This window comes from Physcomitrium patens, chromosome 12, assembly GCF_059467195.1.
Source record: "Physcomitrium patens ecotype Gransden chromosome 12, ASM5946719v1, whole genome shotgun sequence".
In the NCBI taxonomy this organism is placed as follows: Eukaryota; Viridiplantae; Streptophyta; class Bryopsida; order Funariales; family Funariaceae; genus Physcomitrium; species Physcomitrium patens.
The window spans coordinates 14,721,980-14,736,215 of NC_143421.1; the positions used below are offsets into that span (position 1 = coordinate 14,721,980).

Here is a 14,236-nt window from a genome sequence, read left to right on the forward strand (position 1 = left end):
TCAGTGTGATCAGATCTTTTGGTGTGGATCCTGATTAGACAACTAGGGTTGGAGTCATTCATCAAAACCCTAGTTGTGTTCAGTTGTGTTTCATCCAATACCCATGTGCTCAGAGATGAAAACGATCCATGTTGGGGCCTATTCTCATGCTTTTGAACCACTTGGAACTGTTCTCAAAGTGGTTGAATATTCTGGGCTTGTGGCATAGAACTGGGTTGATTGGAGACCAGGGCTGGGGCCTCTCTCTCCTTGTTTTCTATCTTCCTGTCTGTCTATATATGTGTATGTGAAGATGGGACAAGCTAGGACCAGCTGGCATAAAAGGACATGGAAGATAGAATTTCCAACATGGAAATTGGACCCAGCCCATCTCCTCTTTTTATTTCCATATTGGGTCCTTTAAAAACTCTTCATGTCTAGAGGAGCCTGTGACCTCAATGCAAAGTGAAACAACAGATTTAGGTCTTTAACTTACACATAGTCTGTGTGTTCCCTTTGAGCCACAGTTGTAAGGGAACTGGACAAAAGGAACACTCTGGACACTCCAATGGATATTGACCATGTCAGAATTGTCATGTGGTGCTGGGTGCCAGAATTTGGGACTTGTCCCCCCATGAAAATGCTCTAGACAGAGGGCCTCTAGATTGGATGCATAGCATGGTTTTGCAGTTGGGTTGAGTTGATGAAAGACTTTTGCTGGGCAATTTTGATCCCAACCCATTGAATGCTGACACTTCACTGTGACTTGTCAAGCTGATAAATGTTGTGTCTGAAGTGGTTCAAGTAATGCAACTATATCAATTACAATTAAACATTAAAGAGGATCTGTGGCAGTTCTTTTGGTAAGTAACTGCAACCATTTCACACTTTCATTCAAATAAAACAAAAAAACAAAACTACACTCATGAGTTGATGAATTGTCTGCTAAAAAAAGGGGGGAAAAACTGTGACAACTCAAGCAAGGTGTGGTGGGTGATTCAGTTAACTCGTACTTACTAAGATGTGTGTGTGTGTGTGTGTCACAGTCTTAATTTATCAAACACTGAATGGAGGACTGATTAAACCAAAAACACTCATCAGTATATCCATCTTTTTACACATCCATTCAGGAGGGTGCTTAGGCAACAACAGGTAAACAACAAATTTGGCAGGATTGGGCAAAGCAGAGGGGTGACTCATCACCACCAATGGAGCAGTGCAAGACATTCCCCTCTCTCTTGCTTATTGGGGGTTTGGAGGGGCAGGCAGAGCCAGCCCACATGATGCAATATCAGACCCAATTTCTACATTATTTCCATCATGGTGGAAGCTGGCCTGGAATACTACTGCCAAAAGGCAGTTACAAATACTTGTAAGTTTTATCATTACAGTCATTATCATTATATTCTGAAAACACAAACGCATTGACAAGCTTTGCTAACAACTTCAACTTTATTCATCCACTCATACATACACAAGCTATATGTATATATATATATATATATATGTAAGAATGAATGTAAATGCTCACTCATGGTTACACCCATTCATCCATCTAGACATCACTATATATATATATATATGTATTGGGTTTTAACACTAAATATGACCACCCTATAGGTCCAAGCTGGAGGGGACATGGCACAAGGGCAGTCAAAGGCAAAAGGGGGGGATCAAGCTAGAGACATGGTGGCGAAGGGGGTGAGAGCCCCATGTCTGGATTCTTATTGGAACTGTGCTGTGGGGCCAGCAATTCCAGATCCCTCCCTCCCCCATTCTGCATTGTGATTCCAGGGGGAGGGGGACCTGGTGCATCTGCTGAGGGATTAGATGCCCACTTGTGGCTTTGTCCCAAACCCAAACAGGAATCCACAACTGGAACTGTCCCCTGTCGCAATTCGTTCCCTTGCCCATGACCATCCACAGCCTCACTTGACCCATTTCCCCCCCCCCCCTCCCACTGCTACTGCTACTACTGCCCATAAGACAGCTCTGCATCATGATGATATTAGGAAATTTGTGACATAATTGTAGGTGTGGATAACATGTGGAACATAATCGTAAATATTCAAATACTCGTATACTAAGTTTGGAACTCCTCTTGTCTTTGAGGATGTAATATTTAAAATTTGTAATAATAATAATAATAATTACTTACTCACATCATTGTGAAGAACACCACTTTGACCTTTCAATATGCATACTTATCAACAAGAGCATAAGGCTTTTGGTATTAGAGGGAAGAATTGACTGCATTAAAGGGGACAGAGGTATTGATTTGAATATGTTGAATATCCTTGTAGGACACACAATCCACAATCTTTGCCCAAAACTGAATAATTATGTCAATTAGAGCCTTTGTTGCACTATGATTTACAAATACACTATTTTTAACAACATATTTGTGGTTAGATTTTGTGATAAATTGTCTCACACTTGTTTAGAAACATCTTGTTCAAATTTTTCAACATTTTTTTTACATAAAACCTTTGTCAAAGTACTTACCATTTAAGAACCATTGTGAAGGTAACTTTATGTATATCAAAATGAATACAGAGAACAGAGTAACATAATAAAGTTTTAAGGAACACTTAAATAAAATAAAATAAAATAAAATAAAACAAAAATGCAAGTGCATTGGAGTTTTTTTTTTTCTTGTTTAGAGAAGAGCCTGTCATACTGAAAGTTCATGTTTCATAAATTTTCAAAGATGCATGTAAATCATGCATTATTTATTTATTTATTTATTTATTTTTGCTTGGTTTACATACTGTGGTGACAATATACTTACTCTACAAAATATTTGCAAAAAATAAATATAAAAATGAAAACTTTCATTCTTATATTGGATATTTTGTGTATGTACAAATAAATAATTATATAAATAGAATGAAAGTGAGTTGAGATGTAATGTTGTTTTGTCTATTTTTGCAACAAATAATTTACTAAATATAAATTTGTTTTTAAGTAATAACATTTAACTGATTTAAACTGCAAAGTGCATTTTTGAATCAAATTCTGGCACAAGTTAATTTGGTTTGAAGGCAGACACAACATTAAATACTGATTAAAAAAACGTAAAAAAGTGCAAAACACAAAAAGGATGGTCTTGAAGTAAAAGAAGTAAATTTGAGTAGTTTTAACAACATCAATTCTTTAACATTTAAAGGCATGTATCTTATTAGTGGAAAAAATACACTTGTTGAGTCAAAAATAGTAAGAAAAATTCTTTCTCATTTTTGCAAAAAATTAATACTTAAATTTCTCATAGCATATTATTTGTGGGTTGTAAAAAAATCGACATAATTGAGTTGAGGTATCTATGAATTATAATTTATTAATATATCAATGCAATCAAGAAGAACAAAAACATTAAGTACATACTTGCATATTTGTATGCTCAAACACACAAAAAATAATGGCCGACAAGGGAATAACCATATTACATCTTAAACCAAATACTTGACACATGTCATACTTTAATAAAGATTATAACCATGTGTGTATATATATATATATATATATATTTAGTTATATATATCAAACTAAGGATATTATTATTTTTTAAATATATATTTTATACAGAAAAAATATTTAAATTTTAAAATAATCATATCTTTAATACTATTATAAAAAAAACATGTAATTATTTTTCTATTTCTATATGAAATTATAAAATAATTTGTAAGTAGATTTTGAAATTATAAAAGATAAAACTACACATAGTATTATTTCTGATGTAACAAGATTAATTTCAAATTGTGCAAGTTTTATTCTAAAAAGTCATAAGTTGATAAATTATTGCAAAAGTACAATTTTTTTACTTGGTTCACATTATAAAAAGAGAATTGCTAGCACTTCATCCCTAATTGATATTACTACATTTTATGTACCCTCCACACAACTTAAATTGAATAAAAAGCATGCTCCTTTACTTAGAGCATGTTTGGCATCATAATGTTTAATCTCCAATGTGACCTAAAAATAGAAATATTTTAAAAAACAAGTTTATTATATTTGGCAATTCAATTTTGAACCTAAAATATTGAACTAAAAATATGAATAATTAAAAAAAATTGTATTATTGGTAGCCAAATAAATACAAAAAATAAATTAAATGGTTTTTAAGGCCAATATTTTATTTTAAAAAAGAAACTTGGATATTTTATTTATAAATTTTTTATTGTCTTTCTTTCAACCACAAACAATTTTTAAAGCAAAGAAAGAAAAAAATATGCAAAAAATAGGTATATCATTACTTAATTGTCTATGAAGAGGTCATGAGGAGTTTAGCAATATTAACCAAGGATGTAGCACGAACAATATTCTATAAATAACATCACTACATAATACTTATATTATTTTTTAAAATTAATTTATGTTTTAAAAAACATATATTCAATCGTGAAATCAAAATTATATCAGAGTTGAGGAATATTCAACTTATAAAAATTATATCTAAGTTGAGGAAAATTCATCAAAATTATTTGTTTCAATTAATCTTTCAATTATTTTCTCATTGAAATTAATTTAGTTTTCTTTGTAAGCACAAAAAAAGTTACATATTAAAAAAATTAATAGAAATTTTTATTGGTTTGAAAAAAACAAAGAAAATATGTTTAGTAAGTAGGACATAATAGTAAAAATAATAAAAATCGTGGTAACATTATCAACATCTTAGAAGTAATATCTAAATCATTTTGTTAAAACAGATTAATAAATTTAATTTGAAGAAGTCTTAGACTTACAATAATATTAAAATAAATTCAAGTGATTTCTATATTAGTATTAATATTAAAAATCAAATATAAATTCGGAAATTATACCAATATTTAAAAAATTAATATATGTAATTTAAAAAGATTACAAGTGTATTACATAAAGATAGCGATGTGAGAAATACAAGATTTGTACTCCTTTGTGGTTTTCTTCAACAACCAATCAATATCCCTTACTATGATTAAAAAATAAATAAAGAATTAAAAAATAGCACTACATCAAGTAGGTGTAGGTTGGATTCATTTGCGCCGCTGTAGCCAACTCAGCTTGTCTTGTCCCATTGTGGCCCCCCATGTTTCATCCCTTTTAATAGGTTTTACCAATCTATTGCTCTAGCCAATGGGATTTTTTGATGCTCCGACCAAACTTAAGCTAGTCAATTTTTATATATGTTTAGATTTAGATTTTTTTAAATATATAATTATCGTATAAAATTAAAACAATATGTATTTACTCAAGAAGATACAGTAAACTTACTATTATTATTAAATCATTATGAATATATTCAAAATATGTTATGAATTATTTTATATATACAAGTCTTTTTGGTATATATATTTTTACAGTACATTTTTTTTATCAATGTTTTGTTTTGTTTTGTTTTTTTTTTTTTTTTTTTTCTTAAAAAAAAATTAAATGTGGTGTAATTATGTATAATTAATAACAAGAAAAAATAATAATTTATATAAGATATTGTAAGATAGACACCCATTTTTTATTGCATAGACACCCTCCTTCTTCCACCCCTATACCACACATACCTCTACATGTATACAAAAATATTATTTTATTATTTTTAGACAAAATAAAATTATACTTCAAAATAAATTTATAAGCTTTATAAAGTAATTTTAAAATTACACATTTTTTAAATTTTTTATAAAAGCATACTTGAAAAAATAAAACATCATATGACATTGCATGATTTTATTATTTTTATTTTTTTGTAAATTAATTCTAGAAACTCTTTAATTGAAATAAAAATATTACAATGTATATGCAGAGGCGTGTGGTATGAGGAGGTGTCCAAGTAGTAGAAAGAGGATGCGCACCTAATAGTTCTCTATTTATATATAACAAAATGATATTAGAATTGTATTTTTAAGATTCCAAAATTATTATGTCTTGAAGAAAACTTCTAATTTTAAAATCATTGTCAAGACTAACAATAGTTGGGAGCTTGCCTCCATAAATTATATTTATTACGAAAGATCTTTTGGAGCTTTTTTTAAAGGTCCATATGGTTTACATGCCAAATGTTTAAATTTTAGTATATTTTGCAATGTATATATAGTTGTAGATAACACAAAATTTTCTTATTCACATGGTGGATGTGTTGACATGTATAAATTCAACAAGCCTAAAAATATTTTCTTTGATGTTTCTTGATATGTGTGTATAGATATACATAAATTATTATATATCCTTTCTTAGTCATGGAATTAGTATGGGTGTTTATGACAGTATCTCAAGATGATTGGTTTGATAAGAATTAAGAAATTTTCAAATTGTTTTACAACTTGATAATTTCCAGTGTTTGTCAAACGGTATTTTTAATAAATCTTGCTAAATACTTTAAACAAATATTTATAATCTCTTTATTGATATTTTAAATGCACCTAAATTGCTTATTTATTTACTGTGATACCTTCGTAACTAGTACGTTTACCTTAAAAATATATATATATATATATATATATATCCATATATATAAATTCGAGGCTGTGATATTAACCACATTAAATTTCAACACCTATGTAAAAATAACCTATGTTTTAAAAAAAGAATAACCGTTTTAATTTTGATGTTGAATATTGTGACTATTTAGATAATGCTATCTAAAATCCAATGGGGAATAATTTTTGACATGAACTTATTGGCTATTGATTATTTTATTTTGTGATATCAAACTATTTTGAAAGGTCACATAGATTTTTAGTTTATTTTATTTTATTTTTAAGAATGCTATTATTTTATTTGTTTATGTTTATTTTTTTATTTTCATTTTATACATGTTTATGTTTATGTTAGTCCAAATAATAATTTGCCTTTGATTTAGGTAGATATTTTCAATATATATATATATATATATATATATATAACGCTGTTATCTTTTAATATACTTGTAAGATTATTGGATGACATATATATAGATTTAACAAGATCAAATTTGTATAAATTTACAAGACATTTTGATTTGTATTGGGACAGCATCAAATTCGTGACTACCTTCACTTGAAATTCTTATTTGTTATTTATTTGAACAATAGGTGGTGGAACTTTATTTCTTTCCAATATGTTGTCATTTAAAAAAGGTCTCACATGATAGTGACAAATTAAGTCTCACATGATTTTTATGTTTTAACCTTTAACAATCTAACATGTTGCAAGATCAATTTTTTATATACTTAAAAAAACCATAATTAATATCCAACTTTAATTAAAGTTGTCATGTTTTTAAAGATACATGTATTTAGTTTATTTATTTTATACTAAATCTATAACATATTTTAGTTAATTTTTTTTTTGGAGCATTTCATATTTTATTTGTAAAATATTATACTAACGTATTTCTCACCTTCATATAATTATCCAATAATTAATGATAATCAAAATTAGCATTTCAAATTTTTATACTGGATAAAAGATTGTGTTTATAGTTGTGTTTTCAAAAAATAAAAAATTACTTCCTCTCTTAGTTTCTAATAATGACATTGAAAATAACTGATCACATCTGTGCCATTGATTATTATTATTTATCATTTATTGTAATTTTAGGTGTTTGGGCAAAAAAATAAAAATAAAAAAAAGTAACACGGGTACGGAAAAGCCACGGCAGTGGGAGAGGCACGGGTATAGGGCGCACACACAAAGCCCTAGCGTCGCCGGGGCCATGGTGAGCGAGGAGCAGCGATTCCGAAGAGGCGACCGAGTTGTCGAGAATCCCTCCAAATTGGGCCTATGGCGGCACCGCACTCGGGCCCCGAGTGTGGCCTCGTCAACCCGGCGGCGCTAATGTAGCGATGCTGCTCCCTGCCCCGCCTGCCTGCCCTTTGCAACGGTGGAGCCTACACCGCTCGGCCGCCCTGATTCGTCGTTGTGGTGCGACGAGGACGATGTTGTGGTTCGCGGCCGCCCTGACTCTGCGGGGGTTCTACGCACTTGCACCCAGTACTGATGCTGCTACTGCCATGCGATTGCCTCGCCCGCCATCGAACCTTTGAAGAGTCACACCCCCATGATCTTGCACCCGGTCGTTTGTTTTACGCTACCCTAATTTACGCTGCACCCAAGTGGTGAGATGCGACATGGCTTGACGTTCGAGAGCTTGGACTTTCTTTGGTGTGACGGAAACCTAACCTTGAATTTCTGCTTGTGGGGTTGTGAGTGTGGACCTGACAGAAGGGAAAACTTTGTGTGACTGTGGACGTGAATCTTCTGGGATGGTGAGAGGATGCTACCATTCTCATTCCCTGTGTGTATGTGTGCCGTTACTGTTCCTGCAGAGTGTTTGAGAGTCTGATACGTGGTTAGAAGTCAGGTGAGTCAAACCTTGCATCTGCTCGTTCAACCCGCGTGCTCTGAGCAGAGGTTTTTCAGTTCCTTCTTGTGAAGCTTGAGGCAGTTTCTCGAAATCGTCATTATTGTGGCATTATGCTATATTCAAATTGATTAGGCTCATCTTAGAATGTCATGGTTCCTCCAGGAGCTTCTTGTGCGAGTCCTAGTCAACTTATTGCACTGAAATTGTGGAAGTGGTCATTCGTTTATTCCAATGTTGGCGTATGGTAATGTAGATCATGAAGACGTTGAGAATGAGTCTGACCTATATTGTGTCATGTTGAACTGCATGAAATCGCAATATGCTATGAAAAAAGGTCTTCGACGTCATGCAATCCTAGTGTTGTGGGTTGCACGTTGCACAATAGTGTCGCGTAAAACATTATTACTATTTATTTGGATGTTGGTCATGTTCGTGCAGACTCTTTCCTTTCATGTTCGACACATGTTTTGTTGTGGAATGTGAGCTGTGTAAAGGATGCTGCATGGCAGGAGTGCTGACGATGATGCATCTGTGAAGATGTACTGGATTGCGCACGTCAAGCATCGCATCCGGAATATAACGACGCATTATTAAAAGAAGAGTTCCCAAGATGGAGAGATTAAATTGTATTTACAGCATTGACCGCTCGATGCATGTGAAAAAAAGGTGTCGCTGGCAGACTCCATGAGAACCAACCCCAATATTGTTAGAATTCTGCCCATCTCAAACTCAGGATCTGAAGCAAAAATTTGATTGAAATCCTCCCAAATTTAGAATGCAAGACTACACGAGACGATGCACAGAGGTCACTCGCCTGTCTCAAACTTGAGAAGGAACTGTCAGTCTCAGAGCATCGAAAATACCTCAGCATGCGTTCGAGGTAATGAACAGCCGTGGACAGTCAACTGTTCATCTTCACTCAAAAAATGTCACTAGCAACTCTCGGTCGACTTCATCTTCCAGCATGCAATTGAAATATAGATGCACCGAGGACAACGCTAAATGGTCATGAACTTTGTCGCATTGACCAGAACTCTTTGCACCATGATTGCGGTGCTTATTACAGAACTCAGTATCGAAGTGAAAGTTTTTCAGCTTCATTCAAAGTGTTAATGCTTTGTGAGATACCCATTTCTACATAAAGAAAACTCTACATAATCTGTGCTCATTTAAAGAGTGCTCTCAGGCGCATCTATTGTGATCAGACCAAAAGGTTTACTGTGCGAACAACTCGCTCCAGACAGCATCGGGCAGAGTTAGGGATAATTCGCGTCATTAGGCATTAGGATGAATTTTACAACTACTCCAGGCACGATGCTCAAGAAAGGAGACTAGATTCTCCATGGCGTCATCGGAGTTGTCTCTATTTTGAATCAAAATCTCGCTCACTTGCGCAGGAGTGATCTTAGCTCCGTTTCGGATCAGCTTCTCCACCTTGGGGAATAGGTGGTGGTTCTCCAGTGTCAAGTAATTGAGCGACAAAGTCTTGAACGCAGAGTATGTACAATACGACATGTGGATGTGGAGGTCCATGCGGCCTGGGCGAAGCAGAGCAGCATCCAGTTTGTCGACGTGGTTGGTTGTGAAGATCAAGATGCGTTCGTTGCCACAGCATGACCAGAGACCGTCGGTGAAGTTGAGAAGGCCTGACAGTGTGATGCGGCCGCCGTCATCCTCCAGCTTCCCCTGTTCCGAAGATTCCGAGAATGACAATTCACTGGAGGATGACGTTGGTTGCCGTGAACGCGGGTGAGCGAAGCAGACAGAGCAGTCGATATCTTCGATTACAATAACAGATTTGTTTGTTGTTTGAATGAGCAGCTGCTTTAGCTCTGAATTGCTGCGCACCTGTCTCGAAAATTTCGTCCGCAAATGGACGAGGTTAGTCATTTGTACAAAGAAGTTCCAGGAGAATTTTAGTGTTGATGCAGTGGGAGATGCTCAATACCTGAGTGAGTTCCAAGTCGTAGACGTCCCACTTGAGGTAGTTGGCTATGGCGGCTATCATACTGGATTTTCCCGATCCAGCAGGTCCATACAACAAGTAGCCGCGCTTCCATGGCCGACCCACTCTTCGAAAATATTCCTTCCCGGCGATGAACGCGTCAAGGTCTGTCTTTATGGTTTGCAGTTGCGAAGGTTCTACAGCCAGCGTGTCGAAGGTCGACGGGTGCTTGAAGTGTATAGCCTGCCAGAGGTGCCTGCTCATGGAGGACGCCGACTTGCTATTCGAGTAGAGAAGCATTTCTCTGCATTTGCAAAGATTTACGGGTTAACTACATGCAATTTGAAGGTGGGGATCCAGGGCATCAATTTTGGCTCCATTGCAAATCCAGCATTGGCGTTTTGGAAGCAAGTCGTGTTGGAAATGCCACGAGATCGACAGTACCTGTTTTTAAACATGAAATTGTAAGCATTTTCACGAATTTCGTCAAGATATGCCGGGATTATCCTATCACGGTCTCGCTTGTGGATCTTCAGTGTATACGACCGGTGATCTTGACTGCTGCCGTCACTTGTTTTGAATCCGTGCACAGCATGCGTCCACCAGATTTTCGCGCCTTCGAAGGTTTCCATCACTCCTTCGCCTCCTGCAATGATGCGTAAAGCTGAATATGATAAGTATTTCGCAAGTGGGTCCTGATTTGATGAGACTTAGAAGAGATCCCTGATCTTGCACCGATACGCCCACAACACAACACGATGCATCAAGGCAGAAATTGAAGACAAATTGGGTCGAAAACACAACCTGCTAGAGTGGAGGTTGTGTTTGTGGAGTTTTTAACCCTGCACAATACTGTTTTTCGAGCATTTCGACACAAATTCTTTGCAGTCAAGTGCAATTGCACGTTCTTGTACAGCTCATTTATACTAGAACCTTCAAATTCTGGAATCTCAAATACAACGTAAGGTACTAAATGGGAGTTAAGCTTTCGGAGCCATCTGGTGAGCGCCTCGACAATCTCAACCGGTAGTAAGCTACGCACGAAAGCCAAACATCCGAAGATTGTCCACATACATGAAAATTCCATCCTGTTCATTCTCCAGGTCGGTTGTCGTAGCACTTTGGGAATTGAACCTGCACATTGAATCCAAACCGCGTGTTCCTTGCCATCACGACTTATGACAGCATAGATCGTTGTTCAATGTCTACAGGTGAAAGTTTGAAACAACATAAGGATTTTCTTTTATGTACGATTTTTGAAATGCAATTACATTCTAAGAGGTACAAAACTCATCAGCTTATTTGAAATAAAGCAAAATTCAGAGCTACCTTTGCTGGAAGAAAGAAGAGGCCGTCTCCGCAGCTTTTCTCGATGGATTGCTCTCCACACATTCGTGCATTCAAAATGCAGATTGGACTAATTAATAAACCTCACAAGTGATGGAGCAGGGTCCTGGAATGCATGCTTAGATCAATCAATGCGATGGTTTCCATCCACATTTGTCTTTGACTACATGCATCACTGCAAAAGAACCTCGGAGAACGGTGGGCGTAGTGGCTGCCAGTTCGACTTCGTATATCATTCCAGCACGTCCTTGCGCGCGAACAATCCCTACTTGAACTGCTAACTCAACGTCAGACGACATTCCATGCGTTTATCATTCTGCAAATTACAAAGTTTTCATGTGCAGCAAGGTGAGACATAGATTCAATCGCGAAGAGCCTTGGGGAGAGAGAGAGAGAGAGCTATGCATACTATCTAGTGCGAGGCATATGTTGTCAAGGATGTGTAGAGAAAAGGCAGACGAGCTCCAAGGGAGAATGTTTGGGTGTTCTCCTGGACGTATGGATGAGTGAGCAGACCAGAAGCTCATAGGTCCTTTTGTATGTGCCCATCTTCTCGTGAGACCCCTAGCTACTTGACTTATGATTAGCAAGCTCGATCTAGGAGGGCACCGGAAACAGAATTACAGACAACCTTTTCAGGAGTACTCAGGAGCGCAGAGCACTGTCTCTAAACGGTGCGTCGTGGACGCAGGAAGACAAAGAGTTGGTGAATTGGGTGAGGGCCCAGCTCCGTCTATTTATGGAAATCTCACCTTGCACGTGGCCTGCTCGACCAAAGAATTCACCCCATGAAATTCACGTCATCGGGGACGCAAAGGCGACGGATACTTTGGGCTCATCGTCTGGAATCGGACGGGCGACAGTGGATGGCTCAACATAATTTCTTTTTACGCACCTTTGCCCAGATTCACTGCGCCTCGTTGAGACATCCCAGACAGATTTGATGAAAAGTTCCTGCTTCTTCCCCAATTCTCCATGTGTTGAAATTCGCCCGTCTGGCAATTAACAAGCTTGGGGGTGGGGGTTGGAGCATTGTAGGGCCTCGTGACCTATTAGGTGAGTGCCTCCGCTCCAAGTCGGTAGCACGAGGCCAAGCATGTCGGTGATTCATCCAAGTTTAGCTGGGAGCACATCAAAACTGACACCTTGCATTCAATCCCAGACCAACACTGGCTCCCGGTACAGGCAGAAACTCCCTCCAGGACTGAGATTTCACTGCAGGATTTCATTCAGTCTGAGATTCTGTCCATCCTGCTGCCCGCCCTCCGCCCAGGGCAACGGGCTAGGCAGAATATTTTTGTTTTATTAAATCCATTAAAAGAATACAAATCAAGCAGGATTGTGCATGCCGTAGTGTGGACACGCTTCTCTCCGTAATGTCACCCTCCGTAATACCATAACTTGGCCTGTGGGCTCCCTCTCGCTTGATGTGTGTCACGAATTGAACCCTAAATTTCAGCAAGTTGCTACTTTTGTGCCGGAGAGTGTAAGTTGCAGCATTTGCTGTTGAAGTACGGAGAGTGTAAGTTGCAGCATTTGCTGTTGAAGTACGGAGAGCCTAAGATGTCAAGATTTGTGTGTGTGCATTTATATATATATATATATATATATATATATTTGTAATAATGAAAACAATTATGGAAGGAAGATATGTGCAAAAAAATCTGATGTGTTTCTTTTATGTCTATGTGTGAGTGTGTGTGTGTGTGTGTTTTTTTTTTTTTTTTTTTTTTTTTGTTTGCTTTGTTGTTGTTGATGTTGTAAGTTAGATTTTAAATGTAGACCTAAAAGGCTAAATAATTGACTTTGTTGAATGCTGTGTCTGGTAAAACATGATTTTAGATGTCAAACTTTGTAAGTACTTTTCTGAAAGAATGTGAATTTGGCATGACTAGTTTGATTTTAGTTTATATTGAGTTTATGTTATATTTGATAATATTAAACCTCTTTCTTTCTTTTTTTCCTTCTTTCTTTCTTAAGACATAAAAATCGAGCTAAATATCTAAATTCTAACAACAAACCTTGCGATTTCCTCTCTATTCTGCATGCAGATTACATGCTCATAAGAATAATTCTTGTGTGTTACCTTTTGTGTGTGTGTGTGTGTGTCTGTGTACGTATACACACACACACACACACATACATCTATATATATATATATATATATACATATGAAATTCACGTTGATGTATTTAATAACATTGAAAATATTTACTTTCCTATCATCCAATGACACTCTTGCAATGCATAGGAAGTTTTATTTTCAGTCATACAAGTTTGGGAACCAAGAGGACATCGAAGTCACGGAAGGTTCCGTATAAACCAGGGCCCCCATCAACGAGGATCTTATTACCGAGAACCCTGTTACGGAAAGGCTGGTTTCTTCGGCAGCGGTGGAGGTTCGTCACTGCACCACCGGCCACCCCGCTGGATGCCGAGGCCGACCTCGCAATTTCTCGACACTTGCGCAGATCGACACTTGCGTGGCTTCTCAGTATTGGCAATCCTGACCTCGATGACGCAGTGGGATGCCAGCAGGATACATTTCGATGACATCAGGCATTCGCCTCGAGACCGCAGTTAGCAGGATCTGAGCCGGCACTGTTGTTAAATACCTCTCATGCTCCTAATTACTTGTTTCT

The 14,236-nt window shown here is 36.5% G+C and overlaps 1 protein-coding gene and 1 long non-coding RNA gene across 2 annotated transcripts; one reads left to right on the plus strand and one right to left on the minus strand.

The window, feature by feature from the left end:
• The first annotated feature begins 7,600 nt into the window (after window positions 1-7,600).
• Window positions 7,601-9,402, plus strand: LOC149988052 (uncharacterized). The gene is made up of 2 exons (XR_016505845.1): window positions 7,601-8,054; window positions 8,812-9,402. It is a non-coding gene; the product is annotated as an uncharacterized LOC149988052 (long non-coding RNA).
• On the minus strand, window positions 9,306-12,269 carry LOC112289230 (AAA-ATPase At4g25835). The gene is made up of 5 exons (XM_024534273.3): window positions 11,577-12,269; window positions 11,052-11,381; window positions 10,692-10,893; window positions 10,251-10,551; window positions 9,306-10,150 (listed from the first exon to the last, which is right to left on the minus strand). The coding sequence occupies exons 2-5, from the start codon at window positions 11,341-11,343 to the stop codon at window positions 9,578-9,580; spliced, it is 1,368 nt and encodes a 455-aa protein (XP_024390041.1). The 5' UTR covers window positions 11,344-11,381; window positions 11,577-12,269; the 3' UTR covers window positions 9,306-9,577.
• Between the last annotated feature and the right edge of the window lie 1,967 nt (window positions 12,270-14,236).